The sequence below is a fragment of the Amblyomma mixtum genome, chromosome 9, assembly GCF_055824585.1.
Source record: "Amblyomma mixtum isolate Tamu chromosome 9, ASM5582458v1, whole genome shotgun sequence".
In the NCBI taxonomy this organism is placed as follows: domain Eukaryota; kingdom Metazoa; phylum Arthropoda; class Arachnida; order Ixodida; family Ixodidae; genus Amblyomma; species Amblyomma mixtum.
In genome coordinates, this window is record NC_143020.1 from 110101420 (window position 1) to 110124483 (window position 23064).

At 47.8% G+C, this 23064-nt stretch overlaps 2 protein-coding genes across 3 annotated transcripts in view; one reads left to right on the top strand and one right to left on the bottom strand.

Annotated features, from left to right (window-relative positions):
* Window positions 1-4498: 4498 nt before the first annotated feature.
* LOC149330693 (uncharacterized) lies at window positions 4499-11309 on the top strand. Its single transcript, XM_089559927.1, has 3 exons — window positions 4499-5015; window positions 8401-8687; window positions 10683-11309. Exons 1-3 carry the CDS (start codon window positions 4808-4810, stop codon window positions 11262-11264), a joined length of 1077 nt encoding a protein of 358 aa, XP_089416053.1. The 5' UTR covers window positions 4499-4807; the 3' UTR covers window positions 11265-11309.
* Window positions 11310-13384: 2075 nt separating this feature from the next.
* LOC149330694 (excitatory amino acid transporter 2-like) overlaps window positions 13385-23064 on the bottom strand; it is a 41360-nt gene continuing 31680 nt past the window's right edge. For both annotated transcript variants that reach the window (XM_089561335.1, XM_089561336.1), the window contains 8 exons: window positions 20516-20714; window positions 20071-20266; window positions 18812-18972; window positions 17688-17814; window positions 16607-16840; window positions 15841-16035; window positions 15412-15546; window positions 13385-14342 (listed from right to left, as the gene is read on the bottom strand). In XM_089561335.1, the coding sequence (XP_089417461.1) occupies window positions 14180-14342; window positions 15412-15546; window positions 15841-16035; window positions 16607-16840; window positions 17688-17814; window positions 18812-18972; window positions 20071-20266; window positions 20516-20714 (1410 nt within the window). In that variant the 3' untranslated portion in view covers window positions 13385-14179. The remainder of the gene's footprint in view (window positions 14343-15411; window positions 15547-15840; window positions 16036-16606; window positions 16841-17687; window positions 17815-18811; window positions 18973-20070; window positions 20267-20515; window positions 20715-23064) is intronic.

The following is a 23064-nucleotide window of genomic DNA, read 5'->3' on the forward strand; positions in this document are numbered from 1 at the left end:
CGTTCTCCACTGACGCTGGGTCATTCACCTCTGACCTCTTGACCACGCTATCTTTCCCAATTAAGCGTCGAAACTCGACAAGAAGTGACTACAAGCTACGAACAGTCTTGTCTCCTGCACGTATGCTTCATTTCGCTTTGCGGATATTAACTTCAAGCAGGAAGCACGTTCCCAAGCAACACACGCTATTTCGTTATTGGAGCATATTGGGATGTTGACTTCATTCCACAGCATGCAAGCATACCTTGACCCTTCTACTGCGTCAGAACATTTATGCATCCACGCCTACCTTTAACGCCGGTGCAGAGGGTGCTCGTTCCAGAAGGAACTCTCCTTAGCGCAGCGCTACGCATCACCGGTTGTACATATACGCTGCTCCTCTAATCGGTCGAAGCAGCGAACACAGAAAAGCACCAAAGAAAGAAACTAGACGACCGCGCCAGGTCACCGCCGAACGCTCGGGTGACAGCAGCAACTACAGCAGAGACCCGGCAGTCGTCCTCCGGCGAAGCCTTCCGGAACGCGTTTGCACGTGCTCGGCACCGTACACAGTCGGACTACCTGCCAAGTGCAAACGGGAGAGAGGGGGGGGGGGGGGTCGATCGGAAGGGCAAGGAGAAAATGACGAGGAAGAAGGAAAGAGGGCGAGAAAGATGGAGGAGAGCTGAAGAGAAACCGGAATGGGTTGTGGACTGCCGAAAGCTCACCTTGAAAGGGAAAGTGTAAAGAGGAAACTAAACATAGGTGGGCAATCCCGCATCTTGCGTTGGAGGGTAGAAGATGCACCTGACGCGGGTGTAGTGGAGAGAGCGGGGGAGGGTGTGGTCGGCTTTGTTCGGAGAGAGAGGAGAAGGGTGGGTGAGATGAAAGGCGTTGAAGGCTTTGTTGTTGGAGGCGCGGCGAGCCGTCATAGTTTGAAGAGGAGAAAGAGCCGAGTGGTTCAGCCCCTTTAGGCGTTATCCGGGACCCGGTCGTTGCGCCTGGATTCGCTCCCGCTGGCTGGCGGGGGACCGTCCGCTATGGCTCGCAAAACTAATTTTCTGACCCTTGCCTCTTAGAACTGTCGTAATGTGTCTGTTGTTCTGTTCTTTTTTTCGATCGTTGCGGCAATTGCGTTTTTAAATGTATCTTTTTTTTCTATCCTCCCAGTTTTCAGCGGAGCACAGAGCTTTCTTCGCGGTCAACGCCGTGGTCTTCGTAGGAAGTCGGAGCTGGAGACGCCGCTGTTCGCCACATGTTATCCACGAGTGGACGGTAAAAAAAGGGTGAGGGGGGGGGGAGGCATTCTGGGGTCATGATGAATAAAATGGCCTAAGGCTCTCTCAGAGGCCTCTTATTGCTTCACTGTCATATTTAAACAAACGTAGAATGCAAAAAGAGGAGAGCGCTGCAATTTTAGTGCTTATTTAAATGAAGTGCGGTCGGCAGAAATTATTCTGGAGCCCTTCACTGCGATGCTGCTGCTTCGGCAGGTAAATATAAATAGCCGTGCTCTCCTCCTTTAAAATAATAAACAATGTTTAATGTTGATGTGAAAAACCATTTCAGTATTTATTTTTTCCAGTTCAGTACTTTACAGGGGGTATTTCCGAGTGTAGACGACCCTATTCCAGCTAGTGCTCTTAAGTGTGAGTGAATCGAGAATCGCGCTTAGAGCAAGACGCGACAATTTTCAGAAGAAAATGGGAAGGCAGTAAAAGAACAAACCAGTTTAGTGCGTATAAGTTCACTATGAAAACAGCACTTAAATCTACTTTATTAATCCGGTGTCACTGAGCCATGGCTCCATCGAATACGATTTGAACGCTAGTGATAGCGCGTGCAAAGGTGAAAAGACTGGGATTCAAAGCTCATCATTGCGTCACAGAGATAACTGCTGGAGCTAGATATGGCTGTTTGTCCGACTTGGATAATTACACACGAGAAAACAGTGTATGGAGTAACTATACCATGGAGGCCAACCTTAGCTTAGCTACATACCACTAGAGACGAAAGCTGCACAGCTTTAAAAATCTTCGTAGCTCAGGAGAAATTCGGTTTGGTTTGGTTTATGGGGTTTAACGTCCCAAAGCGACTAAGGCTATGAGAGACGCCGTAGTGGAGGGCTCCGGAAATTTTGACCACCTGGGGTTCTTTAACGTGCACTGACATCGCACAGTACACGGGCCTCTAGAATTTCTCCTCCAAAGAAATTCTAGCCGCCGCGGCCGGGATCGAACCCGCGTCATTCGGGACAGCAGCCGAGCACCATAACCGCTGAGCCACCGCGGGGGCCAGGAGAAGTTCGGGCTGCCGCGTGAAGGGAGATGCGCCTATGTGACTTCAAAATCACAATAAAAATGTCTTAGAGACACTTAAGACTGTTACGTGTGGGGATACGAAAGCATCAATTTCCATGGGTGCAATGTTGACGCGTAATGTTTGTACATTACGCGGCGGTCAGACCTATGACGAAGCGGGTGCTGTGAATAACTGGCTCCGGACAAGCCGCCATTGGAAACTGAACCTGGCAAAAGTTAGGCGGGCGGATGAGATTAAGAAGCTTGCAGGGATACGGGGGCCGCAACTGGCCAAGGACAGGGTTAATTGGAGATGCCTTTGCTCTGCAGTGGGCATAGTTAGGCTGATGATGAGGATGAATGTTTGTGCATGCATTAAACTTCCTTTCTACTAGTTTATGAAAGCCACAGCGTTGTACACGGTTCCGGTTGACGTCCACGCGCGTATCACACCACCCGGAACGGTGTACCACGAACGGTTGCATCACAGTTTTGATACAAAAGTCTGGGAAGGCATGCAATTGAAGGTGCATAGGTAATCGGTTCGAATCCTTGTCGCAAGCTAGCCTCCAACTTGACTAGCACATGTAAGCTACATGGAACGGTAAACCGCATGTCATCACACGGAGAGGCGTATACGACTAACGGTTGCGTCACAATTTTGGTACGAATGTCGGGAAAACTGACACCACCTGGAGGTCGCGACTAGTGCAAACTCTGTACCGCTACATTCGCTCTGCCCTGTGGAGCGCAGCCAAAGTCGAATTCTGTACGAATCACGAGTAGCGACACTTCCGCTTTATGCGTCATCATAAGGTGCGATGCTTCGATATATCCAAGGGCATTCACTAACGCCAACGTGTTTTTGAGAGCGCGCTCTTTCGAGGGGAAAAAGAAAAAATTCACTCAGGTTTAGCTCTGGTTAAACCGGGCAAGTTGCGTAAGCATGCAGCAATTGTTTTGCTCGAGGCGAACGCGCGTATTTATTCCCCGTTTCCCTGCCGCTTCCTCTCTCCTCTCTCCACATTCCGACACATGCGTCGAGAGCGCGCGACTAGGCGCGCGGCAGCGGCGGCGGCGCAGCGGCGGTATTGCCGCCTGGTGGAGCGCGGCTGTAACGGTTGCTATGGCAACGGCGCTCCGTCTGTTTGACCTCGGTGCGGCTGAAGGTCAACCGTGGCCACCGCCGGGATCTACGCGACGGCTTGAAACCTGGCGCAGTATTGCTTACGCAATAAAAACAATCCTTCGGTGCTGTCGGCTGGAAGATCATAGGCCACATTAGACCGAGAGACGTGACTATAGGCTTCTGCGTGGTCGTATGCAGGGAGGGAAGTTGGAAGAAGGACGCGAAAGTGAGTCCATGTCGGATGCTGCAAAAAAAAAAAGACCTCAAAACAAGACAATTCTAGCCCTGCGGTCATCCCTGCTGATACGAGCTATCATACGAGTCGCTCGTATGGAATTACGGGAATATGGCGTCCATAAGATATGGAAATTATATGGACATTCATCCATAGGTTTCCTGTGCGGCGTGTATGAACTCTCCAAAAAATTTCCATTCAACTTCGATAGCATGTTAATGACCTCATATGGAGTCCGTAAGATTCCATACGCTCTTTCCTGTCAGTATCGGCTCCATACACTCCATACTGACACTATATAATTCATAATAAATTATATGAAATCATGGAACTCGCCTTATGGAAACTTTCAGTAGGGATAGATTCGAGCCGGTGAGATCATTTGAAAAAGAAACAGCCACGGCAGGTATACAAGAGTAAGCTATGAAAAAATTTTTACTGAAGACTGCTTACATGTGGGTATGCGGAAGCATTACAGTCCCCAGGGGCGTTGTTTACGAGTAATGTTTGTACATGCATTAAAGTCTTTTTTTTTTCTGCGAGTTTATGTGTTTCCATTTTGGTTGCGCACAAGACCGCAGATGTTCGGACCTTGGCGCCGCGGTGGCTCAGAGGTTATGGTGCTCGGCTGCTGACCCGAAAGACGCAGGTTCAATACCGGCCACGGCGGTTGAATTTCGATGGAGGCGAAATTCAAGAGGCCCGTGTACTGTGCGATGTCAGTGCACGTTAAAGAACTCCAGGTGGTCGAAATTTCCGGAGCCCTTCACTACAGTGTCTCTCATAGCGTGAGTAGCTTTGGGACGTGAAACTCCATAAACGAACCGCCTTCTTTCTCGAAGCCAAGCTGACCTTACTGACTATACTGACTATAATTTGACGGACAGGGACTCCTACGGCGGCGTTCAGACTCAATTTAGTCAATAAACATTATTAACATCAACAGCAACAAATCACGGGCTTCCATTTTTATTTTCATCGAAAAAATACTTTTAGCCCGGTACTTCATGTAAATCTTAGCCCCGCACAGTTTTATTCCTGAATATTTGATTAATTTCGTGACGAAGTAGAAGACATCCTCCTCAAAGAAACAAACAAACAAAAAAAAGACACGTAAAGCCCAAAGCCAGAATAGGAAGAAAACGAAGGGCAAGTATAGCTGCGATGGGTAGCCCCATCGCCATCATCATCTTTCACGAGCTTCGCGAGCTTCGTCACGAGAGCACGAGCGAGGCGAGCGTTCGCCCGAGTTCCACGGACGCCATCGCTCAGGGCATCGAGGTCTTGGCTCTACCACCCCTGCCATCTCCTTGTGCCCGCCTGCCGGCTCCTGGTGACCGACCATCGTGGGCGTTCAAGCCAGCTCTGGGAGGTGAGCTGCCATGTTCTCTCGGGGAGATAGCGTTAGGAAGAGAAACGGTTTCGATTTTACGTGATGGCTGCGTGCGAGGCCTTCAGTAGCGTTAACGGAATTACCGCTGTAGCTTCTCGTAGCCTAGAACACTGCGTTTAGTTGATGATCTATGGGAACGGCGCTTAGTAAGGCCTCGGTTTTGAGGGCAATGTGGACGGGTACAGGAGCCTCTGGACAGCGTGCCTTTCAGAACTTATTGATCGTGCGAGCTGCTAAGTTCCGCTTTGAAACCTGGCTATCCAGAGCGTCTACATCTCGGAGCTGGTTGGTTGGTTTGGTTTATGGGGTTTAACATGCCAAAGCGACTCAGGCTATGAGAGACGCCGTAGTGAAGGGCTCCGGGAATTTCGACCACCTGGGGTTCTTTAACGTGCACTGACATGGCACAGTACATGGGCCTGTAGAATTTCGCCCGCATAGAAATTCGACCACCGCGGCCGGAATCGAACCCGCGTCCTTCGGGTCAGCAGCCGAGCGCCATAACCACTGAGCCACCGCGGCGGCACATCTCGGCGGAGCTAATTATGATGAGGCTAGCATATGGAGGGGCTAGCTAGGGGGGGGGGGGGGGGGGGAATTTTCGTCTCCGGTCATCGTCTTAAGCTCATAAACGCTGTTATATTCTATCACTTTTGTTCAGCTATTTCGCAAATATTGTCTCCAGACACAAGAGCAGTTAACCTATCTCGATGTTTTTAACTCGTATGAAGCGTATATTGCTGCCTCCGGGTGTCGCAGCAGTCTGCCAACCTTCGATATTTGGCCCCTTGACACCGACGGATCTTAACGCACGGGCCCTATGGGGATAATTTGGAAACTCTTAAGGCCAAAGATGATGACGCTGGTGATGATGACAATGATTTTTGCTTAAGTGAAAGGGTGGTTGTGACCATAGAGCGGCATGGCACAAGGTATTCCGGTCTATTCAAGGTTAGGTCAGATAACTATTATCTGCGCACAATGCCATGTTAGGGGAATTTTCTGCGGCATCATGGGACATCACTGATGAGGGCTGCTTTAGGAGTCGCGAATTCTTTACTAAAAACTGAGCACATGGTAGTTTTATATTTGGTTGATGACCAAACAAGACGGTTATAAAGCGCTACCCCTATCTTTCTTACTATCACTCTGCCCCCCCCCCCCCCTTTTTTCCCCCCTGTCCTCTCCCTGTCCTTTTATTCCCGCTAGCAGCAGCTCAGGGGCTTCATCAGGTTTCGATGGCAGATGCCGCGGCTAGCAACTACTTTTCCTCCCATTTTCGCGGAGCCCCGGAGAGCCTCAACTGCGCATGCGCGAGGAGCGAGTATGAGACAGTTACTGCGTAATTTCCTTTCCTCAAATACAATTTTCAACTTCCTCCCTTCCTCTACAAACGGATGACGGGTGTCCACCGAGATACGTGAGACAGTTACTGCGTAATTTCCTTTCCTGAAATACAATTTTCATTTTCTTCATTACGGTCCCTCTTCTTCTTTCACTCCCACTTCCTCCCTTCCTGTACGGTGCGGTTCAGGTGTCCACCGAGTTGACACAGAATTACTGCGCCATTTACGCAATTTAGAATTACTGCGCCATCGCGCCGAACGGGTGGTGACGTTCCTTGCTCCCTGGCAGCGCTACAACACGCTGTCGCGTTTCACTCCCAAAGGTAAAGCTTAAGCGTCATTAGTTAGCAGTCAATAAGTATTTAATTATTATTCAGTAATTAGCCATTAATTAGTAATTAGTAGCTAAATATATGTGACGCCACCAGTGCAACATAGGCAGTCAAAGTGGGGCGGAAAACGCTTTCGCCTCTACGCTCTTTAGACAGTCAAAGTGCCCCCTGAGATGCCGCCGCTGCTGCGACTGCCGCGCCGTTGCTTCCGCAATTCTACTTGGGATGGTCATTGGTCAAACCGCAGCCAATTTTTTTTATTTATAAATATCTACTAACAACAACACTAAGTGTACACAAAGAGAAGTCAAGGAAGTGGAGGTGACGACAGTGCGGCAGCTGCTGAGTCGTCTTCTCCGTTCTAGTGTCTGCTGCATTCCTGTCGCATCAATATTCGCACATCATCATCACTATCATCAGCCTGACTGCGCTCACTGCAGGGCAAAGGCCTCCCCCATGTCTCTCCAATTAACCCTGTCCTTTGCCAGCTGCGCCCATCGTATCTGCGCAAATTTCTTAATCTCATCCGCCCACCTAACTTTCTGTCGCCCCCTGCTACACTTGCCTTCTCTTTGAATCCACTCCGCTACCCTTAATTGCCACTCTGCCATGGGCGTAGTGATACGTAGCGATCTGCGGAAGCACACTCCACGCGTATTTTTATTTCCGTGAGCCTTATCTGCGGCTATGCACTCTGCGACTGAAACTATTTATTCACGGAAACCTGAAAAACAAAATAAACACGAAAGTGAAATAAACTGCACGTGTTGGCTGACTCTTCCTCTTTTCGAAGGTGAGCTAAAAAAAAGAGGCGGAGAGACAGGACGTTTAATTCGATTTAGGAAGGAAATCGGCCCCACAGGGCAATAATTCAGTTTCTAATAATGCTCAGAGTGTGCAGGTGGAGTTCAAGCGGTGAAAAGGCGATTTCAGATTCCTTTTTAGGGCACCTTTCAGGGTCATCATCATCAGCCTGACTACGCCCACTGCAGGGCAAAGGCCTCTCCCATGTCTCTCCAATTAACCCTGCCCTTTGCCACTTGCGGCCACTGTATGCCCGCAAACTTCTTAATCTCATCCGCCCACCTAACTTTCTTCCGTCGCCTGCTACGTTTGCCTTGTCTTGGAATCCACTCCGTTAGCCTTAAGGACTAGCGGTTATCTTGCCTTCGCATTACACGCCCTGCCCAAGCCCACTTCTTCCTCTTGATTTCAACTAGGATATCATTAACCGGCGTTTTTTCCCTCACCCACTCCGCCCTCTTCCGATCTCTTAACGTTAAACCTATCATTTTTCTTTCCATAGCTCGCTGCGTTGTCCTTAACTTAAGCTGAACCCTCTTTGTAAGCCCCCACGTTTCTGCCCCTTAGGTGAGTACCGGTAAGATACAGCTGTTGTATACTTTTCGCTTGAGGGATATTCCAAGTTCACAAGAATACACTCTGTTACCCTTTCAGGGTAACGGAGTGTGTTCCAAGAGAAGGCAAGCGTAGCAGGGGGGGGGAGGCAGAAAGTGAGGAGTGCTGATGAGATTAGGTTGTTTGCGTGGATACAGTGGCCGCAGCTGGCAAAAGGTAGGGTTAATAGGTCCGACATGGGAGGTGCCGTAGCCCTGCCGCGGTGCTAGTCAGGCTGGCGATGACGGGCCCAGCTTTGACATTTTGAATTCTTCTGCCCTCTCGTAGACATGGACAGCGTCGGGTATTCGTGCTGCCTGTGCCGCAAGGTGTTCAACGGTCCAGTGCCGTACCTGAGCCACATGAAGAGTGAGAAGCACCGACAGAAGGCTTGCGGCGCGGCAGGGCCTAACGCAGTGACCAGGCGAAGCGTGGCCGAGAGCATCGAGGACGCTGCCGCTGGTTCCATTTTTGGACCACTGCAAGCGCTGCTGCGCAAGGCGAGGCCATACTCGTTCTGCGATATGTGCAAGGTTTCCCTGAACTCGGAGAGTGCCATGGAGATCCACAACAGGGTGCGTCTTCTTGCTTCTCGTTCGCACAATTGGTTTTCGTTCTTTCGTCCCCGTCTTTTGCGCTGCTAACCTCAAGAAAGCACTTTACTGGAGTGCGCAATTATAAAGATATTCCACGGACGTACACTGCACAAAGAGCGTCTTCAACACTTTGCCCAAGATACCCTCGGGCGACCATTGCAAAGGATAATTTTCTTCAGGGACAGAGTCAGCTATACAAGCTGTTTCAGGGAAACACGCCAGTAATGAAAAAAAATGTTTTTTGAGGTAAACAGAATCTCTTCGCTGCATAGTAATACTAGTATTAGCGGACATCGGAAAACAGACGAATCATATTTATGTTGTAACGTGATTAACTAAATTCTAGTAGTTAAAGTTTTAACTCGTACCGATAGGCGCCTGATTGCTATTAGAGATTTGCAGCCGCTTGCTAGTAATAATCATATCAGTTTTTATGAAATTTAGAAAGCGCGATTACCCTGACCGCACTGGCTCAACAAATTTGTCATTTCTCGCGCCATTCGAAAACGTACAGTGGTGAGCAGCCTTGTCCAGAGCGCTTGAGCAGTGCGCACTTGGTAACAAAAACCGAAATTAGAGAGCAGCCCCTCATTACAGGGCAAAGTTTTCGTGCCTGCTTTGTTTACGAGGCTATCTGGCGCTACTTCCGTGCAAGCGTTGCAGCTGGACCCTAGAGGCTGCCACAAAATCTGGATTTGTTTGCAAGGAAGTGCACCGCCCGAGCGCTCTAGACAAGGCTGCTCACCACTGTACCTCACGCCCTCGGGGACGGCATAGCAACGTCACTCAAATGACGTCATTCAATGACGCATGTACCACGTGAGATTCCCTGCGCCTTCTGCTCTGGAACAGCAAAGTGGCGTGAAGCGGGGCGGAGATTAAGTGGTACGAGCACCACAGAGTGACGCCATTTGATGGACGTCGCTAAAATTTGCAGGCGCGCGGATTACAAATGGCGCGGGAAATGGCCCAAATTTGTTCAGCCACTACGGCGAGGGTAATCGCGTTTTCGAAATTCTATAAACTGATATGGCTATTACTAACGACCGGCTACAAATGTATATTTGCCATCAGGAGCCCTTCGGTAATAGTTAAAGTTAGTTACACTACTAGTTAACACGACTCACCTATTTCTGACGCCCGCCAACACTGGTATTACTATGCCACCAAAAGTGTATATGAAAAAAAGCTTTTGTCAAAACTCTGAAGTGCCTGCATGGAACCTGCGCTGAAGATTGCCATGTCGACTGCATCGCCATAACACGCAGCGACAGCAGCAAGCAATTCTTCGTGCACTCGTAGCGCTTTTCTCAAGCCACCTTCTTGCGCTTATCGGTATGAGCTTCTGCGCTCTTTCGAAGCCAAATGTGGCGTGCAACACCTATAAGGGCTACGTCGAGAGGAGCTATAGGCAAATTGGTTATCGGCGAAACACGGGCCTCTAATTGCTCAGAATGTGCTCCCGGGTTTGTAGCGGCCCAACCGACAGCAGTTTTTAGTAGCCGAATGGAACAATTAGTTTCACCTGGGCTGTTCAGGTTCCTTACAGCGACCGCCGCTATAAGTACAGAAGGCACCCAGAGAGGACCTTACCTTGTACCTGTGTGAGCCTCTATGCCAACCGACTGCTGAGCACCAGATAGCGTGGTTGATCCGGCCCATGAGGGGGGAGAGGGGGGGGGTTGAGGGGGTCAAATTTCTTTGCAGGCGAAAAGTGAAAAATCCATTTGTATTGAGATTTGAATGCATATTGAAGAGCCCTTGATACGCAGCGCAGTTTTGGCGTGTTACATAGTTCACTGTACTGCCTTGGCGAGTGAAAAAAAACTGCATGGTTAAGCTATGGCTTTGCACGGTTAAGTCCACGAGAAGCTGTCATATAGACCTAATCTTGATATCTGCTTTAGCTGTCCACTAACCTTAATGTCCATTAGCCTTTAGGCAAGACTTACAGGTTACGATGGTGTTTTGTAGGGAAAAAGACACATGCAAAAGTTGAGGAACGAAGGCTTCAGGCGCCTGATCATGGTTGGATGCGAAAGTGAGGCAGAGGCTAAGGACGCTTCCTCGTCCTCGGACCTGGAAGCAGTGGAAGGCGCTTCGTCCAGCTCTACTGCGCCCTGGGACGAGGCGCCATCCTCGTCCACGACCTTGGACACACCGCAGAGCGCCGAGACCACCTCTTCGCCGGTCTGGAACCCGTCGGCAGTGACATCGTCGACCACAGTCGTGAAGACGAAGGGGGGGCGAGAGTCCACCCCCGCTCAGGACTGGATGCCATTAACACCGCAGCGAGACAAGGACAAGTCCATGAAGCACCTCGGGATTGACTTGTCTTGCGGACCGTGCGGCATCGTCCTGTTCAAGAGTCTCGAGTACAAGCTGGAGCACATCAGTACCGCCGCCCACCAGCGCAAGGAGTCACAGGTTGTCGCCGAGATTCGGAGGTCTCGCCTGGACTGGGCTCCTTGGTTGATGGAGGAACTGACCATCTCTGAATTCCAACGTCTGCGGAAGCTCGGAATTCCCGGCCGTGGTGAAAAAGATGAAGAGTAGTGATTTCTTGTCCAGCAGTTAGTTGTGCTATGAAATGAACGGTGACGCAACAAGGACACTAACAAGAGAGGGGGCACCACATGCGCACACTACCAACTGTGTAGTGTGCGCATGTGGTGTTCCCTCTCTTGTTAGTGTCCTTGTTGCGCCGCCGTTCTTTTCAACATGCACCAACTCTCCCCTGAGGCAATTCTTCTAGTTGTGCTGTGTTTGTACGCATTGCTTCCCTACGGCAAACAAGTAAACACTCGGGTGCCGCTGTGTTGTCCATTATTTCTTGCCGCCGCGGTGGCTCAGCGGTTATGGTGCTCGGCTGCTGACCCAAAAGACGCGGGTTCGATCCCGGCCGCGGCGGCTAGAATTTCTTTGGAGGAGAACTTCTAGAGGCCCGTGTACTGTGCGATGTCAGTGCACGTTAAAGAACCCCAGGTGGTCGAAATTTTCGGAGCCCTTCAGTACGGCGTCTCTCATAGCCTTAGTCGCTTTGGGACGTTAAACCCCATAAACCAAACCAAACAACCATGTGAAGCTTTGGAGGCGACAGCTGGCCTCCCCTAATCTGGCTGCCTCGGTAACGAAGCTGGGCGTACGTGAAGCAGTATACGCTTGGCTGGCGTCGGCTTGCCGGCCACTCAAAGGAGAGCTTTGCGGAGGAGCAGCTTTGAGTTTCAGGCCGTCGTTAGATGAGGCCGGCGGTCGCTCTCAACTGAGAAACATAAGAGGCAGCAAAACAACCCTTGCAGAGTGTGCGTACTGCAATCATGCGTGCAGTGTAAATTGGCTTGGTTTAGGCGGTTTAGCGTCCCAAAGCGACTCAGGCTATGAGGGACGCCGTAGTGAAGGGCTCCGGAAATTTCGACCACCCAGGAGTTCTTCAACACGCACTGACATCGCACAGTACACGGGCCTCTAGAATTTCGCCTCCGTCGAAATTCGACCGCCGCGGCCGGGATCGAACCCGCATCTTCCGGGCCAGCCCACACTCGGGGGGCCGTTGATTTCACAGCGAGACATTATTTTGTGAGACACAAACAACCACGCCTCTCGAAGAGTGGGTAAGTACTGCATGTGTTCTACGAGGCGAATGGACTAATTTTCCCATGCGTGCCAAAATCTTGCCTTTATATTTTGTCCTGCGCTCGTACTTAGTAGTTAAAACTTCTATAAAAGACTAATGATAGCACAAAAGCGTCCCGAGGGGGATCTGTGGATATATTGATTGTTATGATGCAATCTTGCAATATGCGAAATAATTGCGTTGATAAACAACTCGCTGAAAAAATGTTCTTGACCAGAATTCCTGGGCATGAGGGACCGTTTACGCGTATTATATTTCTGCGTTCAAAGCTATCAGATATTAGCGCAAACGAGACGCGGCGCCACGAAGTACTCCTTTATCTTCGCCTTTTATGTTACTGATTTTAAGTTTTCTTCAAAACACGCATCAATCTTCTATCATTCCGCTTTCATGCCGGCCGTTTCCAAACGGCAGACGATTTATTCGCTGTCTCTCGTTTATTACAATAAACCTTGAAAAAAGAAAGACTGGTTTGCTCACACCAAGTTGCCCTTCTCGACAAAGAAGCGTGAGGCAATCGTGATATATCAAAGAAAGTCGGATACTACGCATACGCTGACCGCGGAAGTAGTCCTCTTAACTTCGCCGTATCGAATTAGGTGAGGCGCCCTCTCTCGGTAGTGAAAAAGCACCAATAGCGCGACGCGTGCAAGCCTCCGTTGCGTTCAGGGTGGAGTGCTGACACCATATTGGTTTTCGCCTGAAAGCTTGCTTGAAACATTGTCACATAAGTGACACGTCAATCGGCTTTCGGAGGTTTTTGAGCCCACATGATCGGATCGTACATATATTTGCCTTAGCGCACGGCTCCTTGGTGTTTTTTTTTCTTGCATGTGTCGTTGCCGAAAATATCAGTGATGCAGGACGTAACCAAGGTTTTTTTCCTCGGCGGAGAAATTCATAGCTCATAACTCTCTTTCACGACAAACACTTTCAAGAAAAGGAAAAATACATGTCCAAGCTTTCGTTTCGTCTTGTTGTTCTAAACATTTTGTGACAACAGATATTTCGTGACGCTAAAAGGAAGATAGAAAAATTTCCCTTACACGTGAAGAACCTTTTATTCGGCATAATCTAGAGTAGAAACAGCGATGGCGCTGACGAATATAAAGCTGCTGGTTGGATGGAGTGATTTGAGGGCGTGCTGAATCTTGTTGCAAGTTATACGGCCTGTGCAATGATATTCACTGCATAGACATGTGTCGTGACTCACGTGCAGTGAACAGAAAGTCAGTGAAGCAGCTCACATCAGTTTAACGCATATTAGTAAATGACAAAATGCATTTAAATGAGAATGATGATGATGATTTGAAATGCGTATTTTGTTTACTTTGACTTGGGCACGGTGAAGATGTTATTCCAATGTTACGTGTTGCCCCAAAGAAGCCAGCCGCTAGTGAGTTCTGCAGTCATATATGGCCACCGGTCTTTTACATCTTGAGGCTGTAACGGACAGTCACGTGACCAATCGTTTAATCACGCCTGAACTTTGAATTTCGAAAGTGACCTTTGGCAGCTAACCGGCGCATTTTTCCAACATTTTAATTAAAAATAGAGACGATTTGATATTATGTGTGACCCCCTCAAAGGTCTTGGTCATCTTAACATCATTTCGCGGAGCTTGCACTAAGTACACTACGTGGTAGTTGTAAAAAAAAAGGAACGCAGTCTGATGTCACAGCATTCTGCGGACGATCAGCCAGTCATATTTCCTTTTGCAATTGACTCGGACTTCAAGCCACCGAGACTCCGTAGATGAAAGTGCGCATCGGTAGAGCTGTGCTGGAAGGCGGAAAAGAAGTGAAAGCCTGGCTTCGGTGATGAAGGCGCATCGTGACTAACGGTTGATAATGTACTTCGTGCGCTTCAGGGTCAGTTCGTCGACGGGCCAGTGCTCAAGGGCGTTCTGGTTCCTCTTGAGTTCCATCTCTACAGAATTATGAACAATGGCGACCGCTATGGACTGACTGAAGACGTTGACACACGTCCGGACACGGTTCCTAAAGAGAAGAGAAAGATAAAATAAAGCAGAAGTTTCAGGAAAGCTTCGCTTGAGCGAATACGTCCCCCCCCCCCCCCCGCCAATAACTTTGAAGTTTAGGTTAATTTCACAGTTGTGTATTAGTTGAAAATGCAGCACGAAATGAATTTTTCTTTTTGTCTTTGGTATGAAGTGTGGGCTTGAAGAGGTACAACCAGCGCGTAAATCTTATGGTTGTATGAAGTGACAAAATTTTAAGAAAAGAATTAATATATGTTTGAATTTTACAGGAGAGTCAGGGCACTGTCATTATGCATTAGCTGATTTTCCTGCAACACTGGAGTTTATAGTTTACAGATGACAGACGCCAGTCCCAGCGGCAGGAAACATGGTTTTGTCGAATCTGCAGCCTTAAAATTATGGTGACACTTAAGTCAATTAAAGAGAGGAATGTGACATCATTAGATTTCACAATTGTCGCAGCTTCTGTTGCAAATTCTGTGTATGTTTGCGTCAGTTTCTTAGCAATTTCCGGTCTATAACCGCTGTTTTCCGACTACTAGCAGCAGTAGAAGGCGTCCTCTATGCTGTAACGGTGCCGACATTTGCATATACCACATTCTCTCTTATTTTTTATTTCTATTAGATATATCTATATCGCTTTCTAGAAACTAGGTTTCTCACAAACCGGTGTGCAGGTTTGGAAGACGTCGCAAGGTGCCGTCAGCTCTCTCGACCAGTTATATATTTAACTGCCACCCGCCATGGTTGGGCAGGTTATGGTGACGTCATAAGTTCATGTGACCTCTATGGATAAATGAGATTGGCTCATCAAGGCAGGTTATGATAACTTCCCAAGGTCACCTGACCTCTGTCGACCAATCACCGAATTCCGTGACACTGGACATCGGCGAAGTTTTGGTGGGACAAGTATAATGCAATCACATAACTAATTCGCGGCTAAGTTTTACGTGCCAGAGAGGACAGGTCGAACTCGCACAATGCAACACATCAGAAGCTGGCTGCTCCTGAGGTCTTCGTGTTGCAGAGAAAACGGAAGCGGTGAAATTGATAACCAGATAACTTACATTATCCAGTCTACGGCCAACAAAAGACCGATGTGCGACGGGCCGATGCCTCCTGCCTTGAGCACAAGGATCATTGTGATGACGCCGGCGTTGGGTATGCCTCTGTTCGCAAAGCTGGTCAGGGCACCCGCCACACTGAAATTCATTTGAAAAGACGAAACAGCCTTTTTACCACAATATAACTATGCAATGAAGTAGAGTTATCGCATACAATCACTCGGATCTCGCCTCAGCTTTGCTGAAAAAGTGATTACATGAGTAGATGACTTTCTAACCCTTCGAAACGTTATGTAAATACACAGTTGTTTACATAGCGAGCAAATTCGAAGCTTTTGCTGCTTGTATGCGGAATACTTTGGGTTATAAGCGGTACTTTGCGCAGGGCTGGCCAGTATAAGCGCTGCCGGCAAGCAGCTCTACTTGACCTACCAAATGGCCAGGTAGTGGGCAAAGTCGAGCTCGATCCCGCTCAGGTTGGCGATGAAGATGGTTCCGATGGCGGCGTAGAGGGCGGTGCCATCCAGGTTGAAGGCCGAGGCGATGGGCGCCACGAAACGAGTGACGCGTCGGTCCAGTTTGTTATTCTGCTCGAGGCACATGAACGTAACCGGCAGAGTGGCCACACTGCGCAAGGAAAGAGACATTGCAGACACAATATATACAGCACCTGCAAGCATCAACGTCCATGACCACTAGGCCATTTGTCATGGACATGGCCTAGTGGTCATGGACAAATGACCCAAATGGCCTAGTGTTCATGGACGTTGATACTTGGACGAATGGCCTAGTGAGACTTTCTTCCCAAGTTAGCCTGAGGACAAGCACTCGGCCATGATAATCACCATTTTCGTGCAGAATCCTAGTTTTCTTCAGTTTACATGCTCAAAACATTCTCATAGAGTTAAGCGATGTTCGCTATCGGCGGCAAACAGATGACGCCAGTTGCTGATGTCCAGAAAAGCTGGGGGCGTTTTGATTACGAATACAAGGCACACTGGGGACATCGTCCACTCCAATTAAGATTCACATGCAACTTTTGTAGAAAAGCAGTTGCAGCAGCTATTGCCTACACTCTAAACAGAAGAGAGCAAAAAGGAAGCTCACTGCCCTTTAGCACACTTCTCTAGCGCGTGCGCTAGAGCACAGCTTATTCCCTTTTTACTCCCTTATAGGTGGATTCGTGTTAAGAGTGTACCTGTCCGAAGTGCCGAAGGCTGTGACGAACGCGTGCAGCAGGTTCTTGGCGAACACGAGCGGGTTCTTGCGCACGAAGACCCAGTAGATGAGCGGCAGCACGATGAATGAGTGGATTGCCAGGCCCGTCATCACGGTGCCGATGTAGGCGCCCACGTTGAAGGCCTGCTCGCCCAACGCGTCGCCTCGACCGATGGATGCACACAGTAGGAACACCACGCCGATGGGGAAGTACCTGTCCACGCAGGGACGAAACAGAGCCCGTGTCACTCCTGGTGATGGAAGGGCTTCTCAGTTGTCTCATGCCTCAACAACACCTCTGGTTGCTTCAGAGGGACCACCAGGTGGCGGCTTAGTTAAATTAAGCGTAATAATCAAGACCAATGATTAATATTGACAAAGCAAGGCCCTGCCCTTTGAGCACGTGAACTGGTCGGTGACTGGCATGTTTGTGCTTCCGCTACTTTTTTATGTATTCAACAGTCAGACAAACTCTTGCAGCTCACATCCAGGTTCTCCTACGCGAGTGCCTTGGATTTTTGGCCCAGTAAGCCTAGCGTTAAGGCAAAGAAGGAGAAACAGGCAGGACGCGGCGCTGGCTACACTAACTGCATTCGAAGTTTAAGGGGAAATGAAGCACAGCTACTGGTCTTCAGATTGCGGCCACGAGTATTTCTATGGAAACCGATGGAACGCTATAGACGTCAGCAGGGTAGTTGTGGTTCTCGGCTGCTGACCCGAGAGACGCGGTTTCGACCTCGGCCGTGCCGGCCGAATTTCGATAGCGGCGAAATGGTAGAGGCCCGTGTGTACTGTGCAATGTCAGTGCGCGTTAAAGAACCCCAAGTGGTGGATGTTTTCCGGAGCCCTCCACTACGATGTTCCTCATAGCCTGAGTCGTTGTGGGACGTTAAACTCCATAAACCAAACCAAACCAAACCAAACGAAACTAAACCAAACCGCGCCATTTCCTATTTGTGGATTGTAACAGGCCCATTAAGACGATAAGGTTCCCAAAGTAATGAGAGCGCTCATCAGCCTCCGCGCTGTTTGAGTTTTCAGTTCGGCAGCGCCCAACTCACCACATGACCACGTATGAAATCTTCATGGTCATGACGTTGAGGATGGAGAAGAAGTCGACCATGATGACGGCCATGTCTCCCAACAAGCCCGAGATGAGGCCGAACACAGAGCAGAACACGATGATGCCTGCTCGGAAGGAGGAGGGAAAAACAGAGGACAGAGAGAAATGTGATGTGCAGTAACTACACTGCTGGTGAATCTATGCCTGAACAGTTCGCTGAATGGGAACCCCTACTCTTCGCCAGCACTTTTTTACCATTTTTTTTTCGAGGTATGTTGCGTGAGGAATATTTGTTGTGCGAACTACATGGAAATATTTCGACCTTTACTGTAACAAAAAAACCGTAATCTGAGATCCACAACATATGCTTTTGCACAGGTTGTACTAATATAATACTACTACTAATACGTCTACTAACACTACCTCTACTATTAGTGCTACTAATACTACTACTAATACCTAATACAAATGTGCTTTACACATGTACTTATATAATACTACCACTGATACCATCCCTAATATGTACTAATAGTCGTACTAATATATATATACTAATATAAGCAACTAAAATACACACATTTCATAGTCTTACTGAAGAAGCCGCATAGTACCGCAACGCATACTCTGTTGACAAGGCTCCCAACTAAAGAAAGGCTACAGAAAAAAATTCTCTTTCGGTGCATTGCTCGTAAATATTGTAACGGCAATTATTATAATTGGCTCGGGATTTTTCTCGCATGCGATGATGAAAAACATCCGAAATTTTCGCTAGTTCTTTAATTTTTGCGTATTTGCTCTGGAATGCTGGTTTTCAGACTTCAGGTCGTTATACATAAAAAAAAAACAGGTTACATACACTCCAGGACTTAGGCATAACTGCAGCGCGAAAAAAACAACCACATAGGGAAGAACACGCTCGAGACACGGACAACAGCATTTGTCCGTGTCCGCAGTGTGTTGTTCCTTATGTGGTCGTTTTTTTCGCGATGCAGTTATGCCTAAGCCAAGCAACCAACTTGCCCAAAAGTTCGTTGTTGAAACGCTGCAGGACGAACGGTTCTGGCATTGATCTTCATTCACTCATGTATGAAAACATTTCAATTGGGAGGTACTGGCGCTCACCGAAGATGTTGAGGCCGTCCGAGTACTGCAGCTTCCGCACGATGTCAGGTTCGAGTTCGCTGGCGTTGACGCCCAAAGGCACGTAACGTGGCGGCTGGGCGATCCGAACGGTGCGGTGAAGCTGGAAACATGCTTGGACAATGTTCTCCGGAAACATGTTCCTGCACAGACAGGACATACCAGCCATTTGATCATTGTCATCATCGACAGATGAGTTGAGCTCACTCTACAAGAAGCTAGGCAGTAATCTACAACTATTCACGTTTTGGGCCTGCTGCGAGCATGCATGTATTTTCGAACTTAGTAGTAATGACATTTCTGAATGTTAAATTTACTGTTCTGGCTTGATCAGCGTCCGTGCCGTTAGCTGCAGACAAACGTGGCCAAGTTGATGTTGGTCATCGTCTCCTTATAACCTTTACAAAATGGTCTATAGACTTCTTTCAGGCTCTGTTGCCTTCCTATAGACATTTATTTTTGTCTGTTCATAGTCTATAGACTGTATATAGACAAAAGTCTATTAAAAGTGTATGGCCATTAGTCTATAGATTGTTATAGACTGTCTATAGCATTTGTATTGCCTATAGACTGCTCTCTAGGATTTGTCTATAGAGAGTCTATAGACTTTGAAGTCTTGGACAGTCTATAGAGTTCTAAAAAAATTTTTTGTAAGGGTAAGTGCCAGACGTGGTGTGCAGGATAGAGACGATTCGGAGAGACGTTGATGGAGCGGGCCCAAATTGCGTCAAAACTGAAGGGGTACTCCATGATCAGTGATATTACATTCAGGCAATTTTTCCTTTCTTCAGGGGGCTTGAGGACTAAAATTGGTCGAAAAGAGAATTTGTTTGGAGTTTCAGGACAGTTTAAGAACCGGCATTCTTTCAGTTTTTCCCGATTGACAGAGTTTTTTAGCCGCTTCTGCGGATAAATACCTATAAACGGGATTTTTATGTCTCATTCAGGGAGTTTTTGGTTTGGATGGGATATCACTGTTCCGGCATTTGTTGCACGGGTGGGAAAACCTGACAGGTTAAAGAAATTTTAGGTAAAATGATGGGGTGTGTTTGGGGATATGTGCCTTTTTGTACCTGTCGTAGGAATGCATACACTGGCGCCCATTTAGACGAGGTAAATGTTCCCCCCTGAGCATGAATAATCTAGATATTCACCTGGATTGAACGGCTTACGTCGGAGAGATGGTATCTTGGATACCGGGAAACTACAGGAAATTGAACGTCGGTAAAGTAAGCGCTAACCTTACAAAGTCGAGGAACGTGTCCAAGCCGGACACGCCAATCTTGCTGACGTCCGTCTGCAGGATCTTCTTGCCGGGAGCAAAGATGGCGACCACTACGACACCCACGAAGGCGGCTAGCATAGTGCTTGCAATGTAGTATGCCGTCATTCGGGTCATCATCCTGCCCACAGTTCCCGGCTTCACTCTGGTGAGCGCTAAGGGTGGAAAATGACATTAAAAATAGTTTTGTAGCCACGAACTCAGCACAGAAGGATGAAAAAAAAAACAGGGAAAAATCACGACACAGCACAAAGTGTCGGTGATGACTTTCCGTGATGCTGTGTGGTGTCTATGAGTACGTACACTGCCATATGTTCCTGCACTCCTTGATTCACGAGTCGGCCAACTTTAATTTCTCTTCCGTGTCTCTATAAAAGCGAGTCTTTAAGCATCCCGGGACTCACCGGCGATGACTGAGGAGAAGACGAGGGGCAGCGTGAGCATCTTGTACATGCGCAGTAGGATCTCCCCGGGCACCGAGATGAGCGTGGTGATGTCCTCGTTGGGCTCGGCGGCCGCCACGGAGTAGCCCAGGATGAGCCCCAGGATGACGCCCACGATGCTCAGGCTGAGCTGCAGGTGCTTCCTCATCCATGCCAGCACCTGCAGGACGAATATGTTCTTGAAGCCACACTACACTGCAAGACATTTCCAACGGTCGTTCAAGAAACATTAATTGCAAGGCATCTCCGTCAGCGCATCACGAGAAAATTAGAGCTGGGCTTGTCGTTATGTTGGCGTGTGTTCAATAGTATAATACACTTTCCTTGCTGTAAAATTCGCTTTGAACATTTCTTCGAGCCAGCTGGATTGAAACTCGTGATGTTAGTGGTGACTTCGATTATTCGAAGTGCCCGAAAACACACAATTAGTGACATATATAAGTAAGGCTAAGTAACAAAAGAAAATCGAAAATGACAACTTGTCGCGCAAATGTGCTATTGATCAGCACATTTATTAGCTGGCCGATCGGAGAGGTTGCTTCATTTAACTCTCCATATTTACTCGCTCTTATAGACTTTATGTGCCATATAGCCCCCACGAGCCTGCAGTGTGTACAAATAAATAACAACATATAAATAAATAAAGCGCGGTAGTCAAGCATGAGTTTATTATTAAGCCGCGAAAATGATTTGCTTCCTTTATCTATTCTACAAAAAAAATCTAACATGACGCCACTGGAGCGAGCTTGCGGAAACGGACGGTGGCGGCGACACCTGTTTTTCCGTAATTTTTCGATATGTTCTAGCTTTTAAAGCTCCGTTTTTTTTTTGTGGAAGAAGCTGATTTGTCGTCAGAAGTAGTGATAAGCGATTTTAAGTTAACTTTGGGTTGCTTCCAGAGCCCTTGAAGTATACTTTGGGTTGCTTCCAGAGCCCTTTAAAGTATACTTCCCTTTAAGTATAAGGGGTCTCTGGGTGAAGCTCTAAATCCAGAGCTGTATACCAGTTGGCCCCATCATAATTAATTGACAGTGTACATCTGTAGCTTAGTGAACCATTTTACATAATCACAGTTAGTTACTTGTGCTTACTTTTTGCAATTTGTAGCAATATAAATCTCAATTCAAAACAATGGTTTCGACGGCAACAGGCTGCTATTCTTGGCTATGCTATTTGCCATTTGTGTCTGCATTTGTTATTTGTAGTTGCATTTGGTGTGCGGATTGTTTCTGTTAGATTTCAGGCAAAGTTGAACGGTTCGTTCTTTTCCTCGTTGTTTGCAATGTGCTCATTCATGTGCGTTTTCTCTCCCGTTTCTAGGTAACAAGATTATAAATAAGTTCTTTTCGTTTACGGTTACCAAAATTGCTATTTCTGAAATGTGTTTCTGTTCTTGATTGTGTTGTCATGATGCTTTTATTTTTGGTACATTTTGGTCCGATCACTGATTGCCTAATAAATAGCCAAGATGTGCTCCTAACTTCAACATCACGGATCATGCATCAAAGTTCTTTGGTGACTGTACAAGTTATAGTTTTGGATACTTTAGGGTGAAGATGTTCGAGAAACTGAAGAACTGTGCAGGAGAGCGGTGATTGGGCAAGGTGCAGCTCTTTCTCGGGAACTGCCTTTTGCTTAAAAAGAAATAGAAATATTGTTTGGCTTGTTGATTTCATTCTAATTTCCTCGTCGACTGACCACCTGGTTTTTGTTCGGTTAAATGGATAATTATGAATTCTGATTCCTGAAAAGACCGGAAACCGATTGCACACGTTCGCGGGATGGTACGGCTCTTCTACACCCTTGAACGTATCATACATGGGATGGCGAACTGAAGGAGTAGGGCACATAGCCAGCGCAGCTTCGGTGCTTCCTTTCGCTACTGCCTGACTGCTTTCCATTTTCTAGCCACCCGGAGCTGCATAGATTGGTTATCAGGGACTGAGATTGGTGATAAGCGCGTTCCCCTGATAACGATACGCGCGGCGTGTGCCCTTCTGGCCTTTACTGTGGTGTGTTGTTTCCCAACCCAGTCAAAAAACCATTGGAACCAATTGGATTTCCAACTGGTACCAAATGGTTCCAACTAAACTAGTTGAGTTTCCAGCTGGTTCCAATTGGTGAATGGTGTTCGAATTGGATGGTCCCAATGGACTATCCAATTGGACCGATTGGGTTTCCAATTGGTGAGCCCAGTTCCTCTTGCCCATTGCATCCAATTGGACCGTCCAACTGCACCCAATTTCTCCAATGAATGTTTGCATATGTGAGAAACAAGGTAGAACTAATATGGTTTTTATAACAAGAGCTATCAGCAGCTTAACTCACTAAATTGTATTCATCATCTACACCGCCACTGCAGCTGAAATTAAATTAAATCTGTGCTCAGTGGCCAACCGCCACTGGCCCCAGCATGAGAGCCCCATAAATTGGGTATATAAGTTGAAGCAGAAGTATGTTCTCTGGATGCTACTAGTGCCTGAATGTGCAGTGTTGCTCGCGTGTGATGC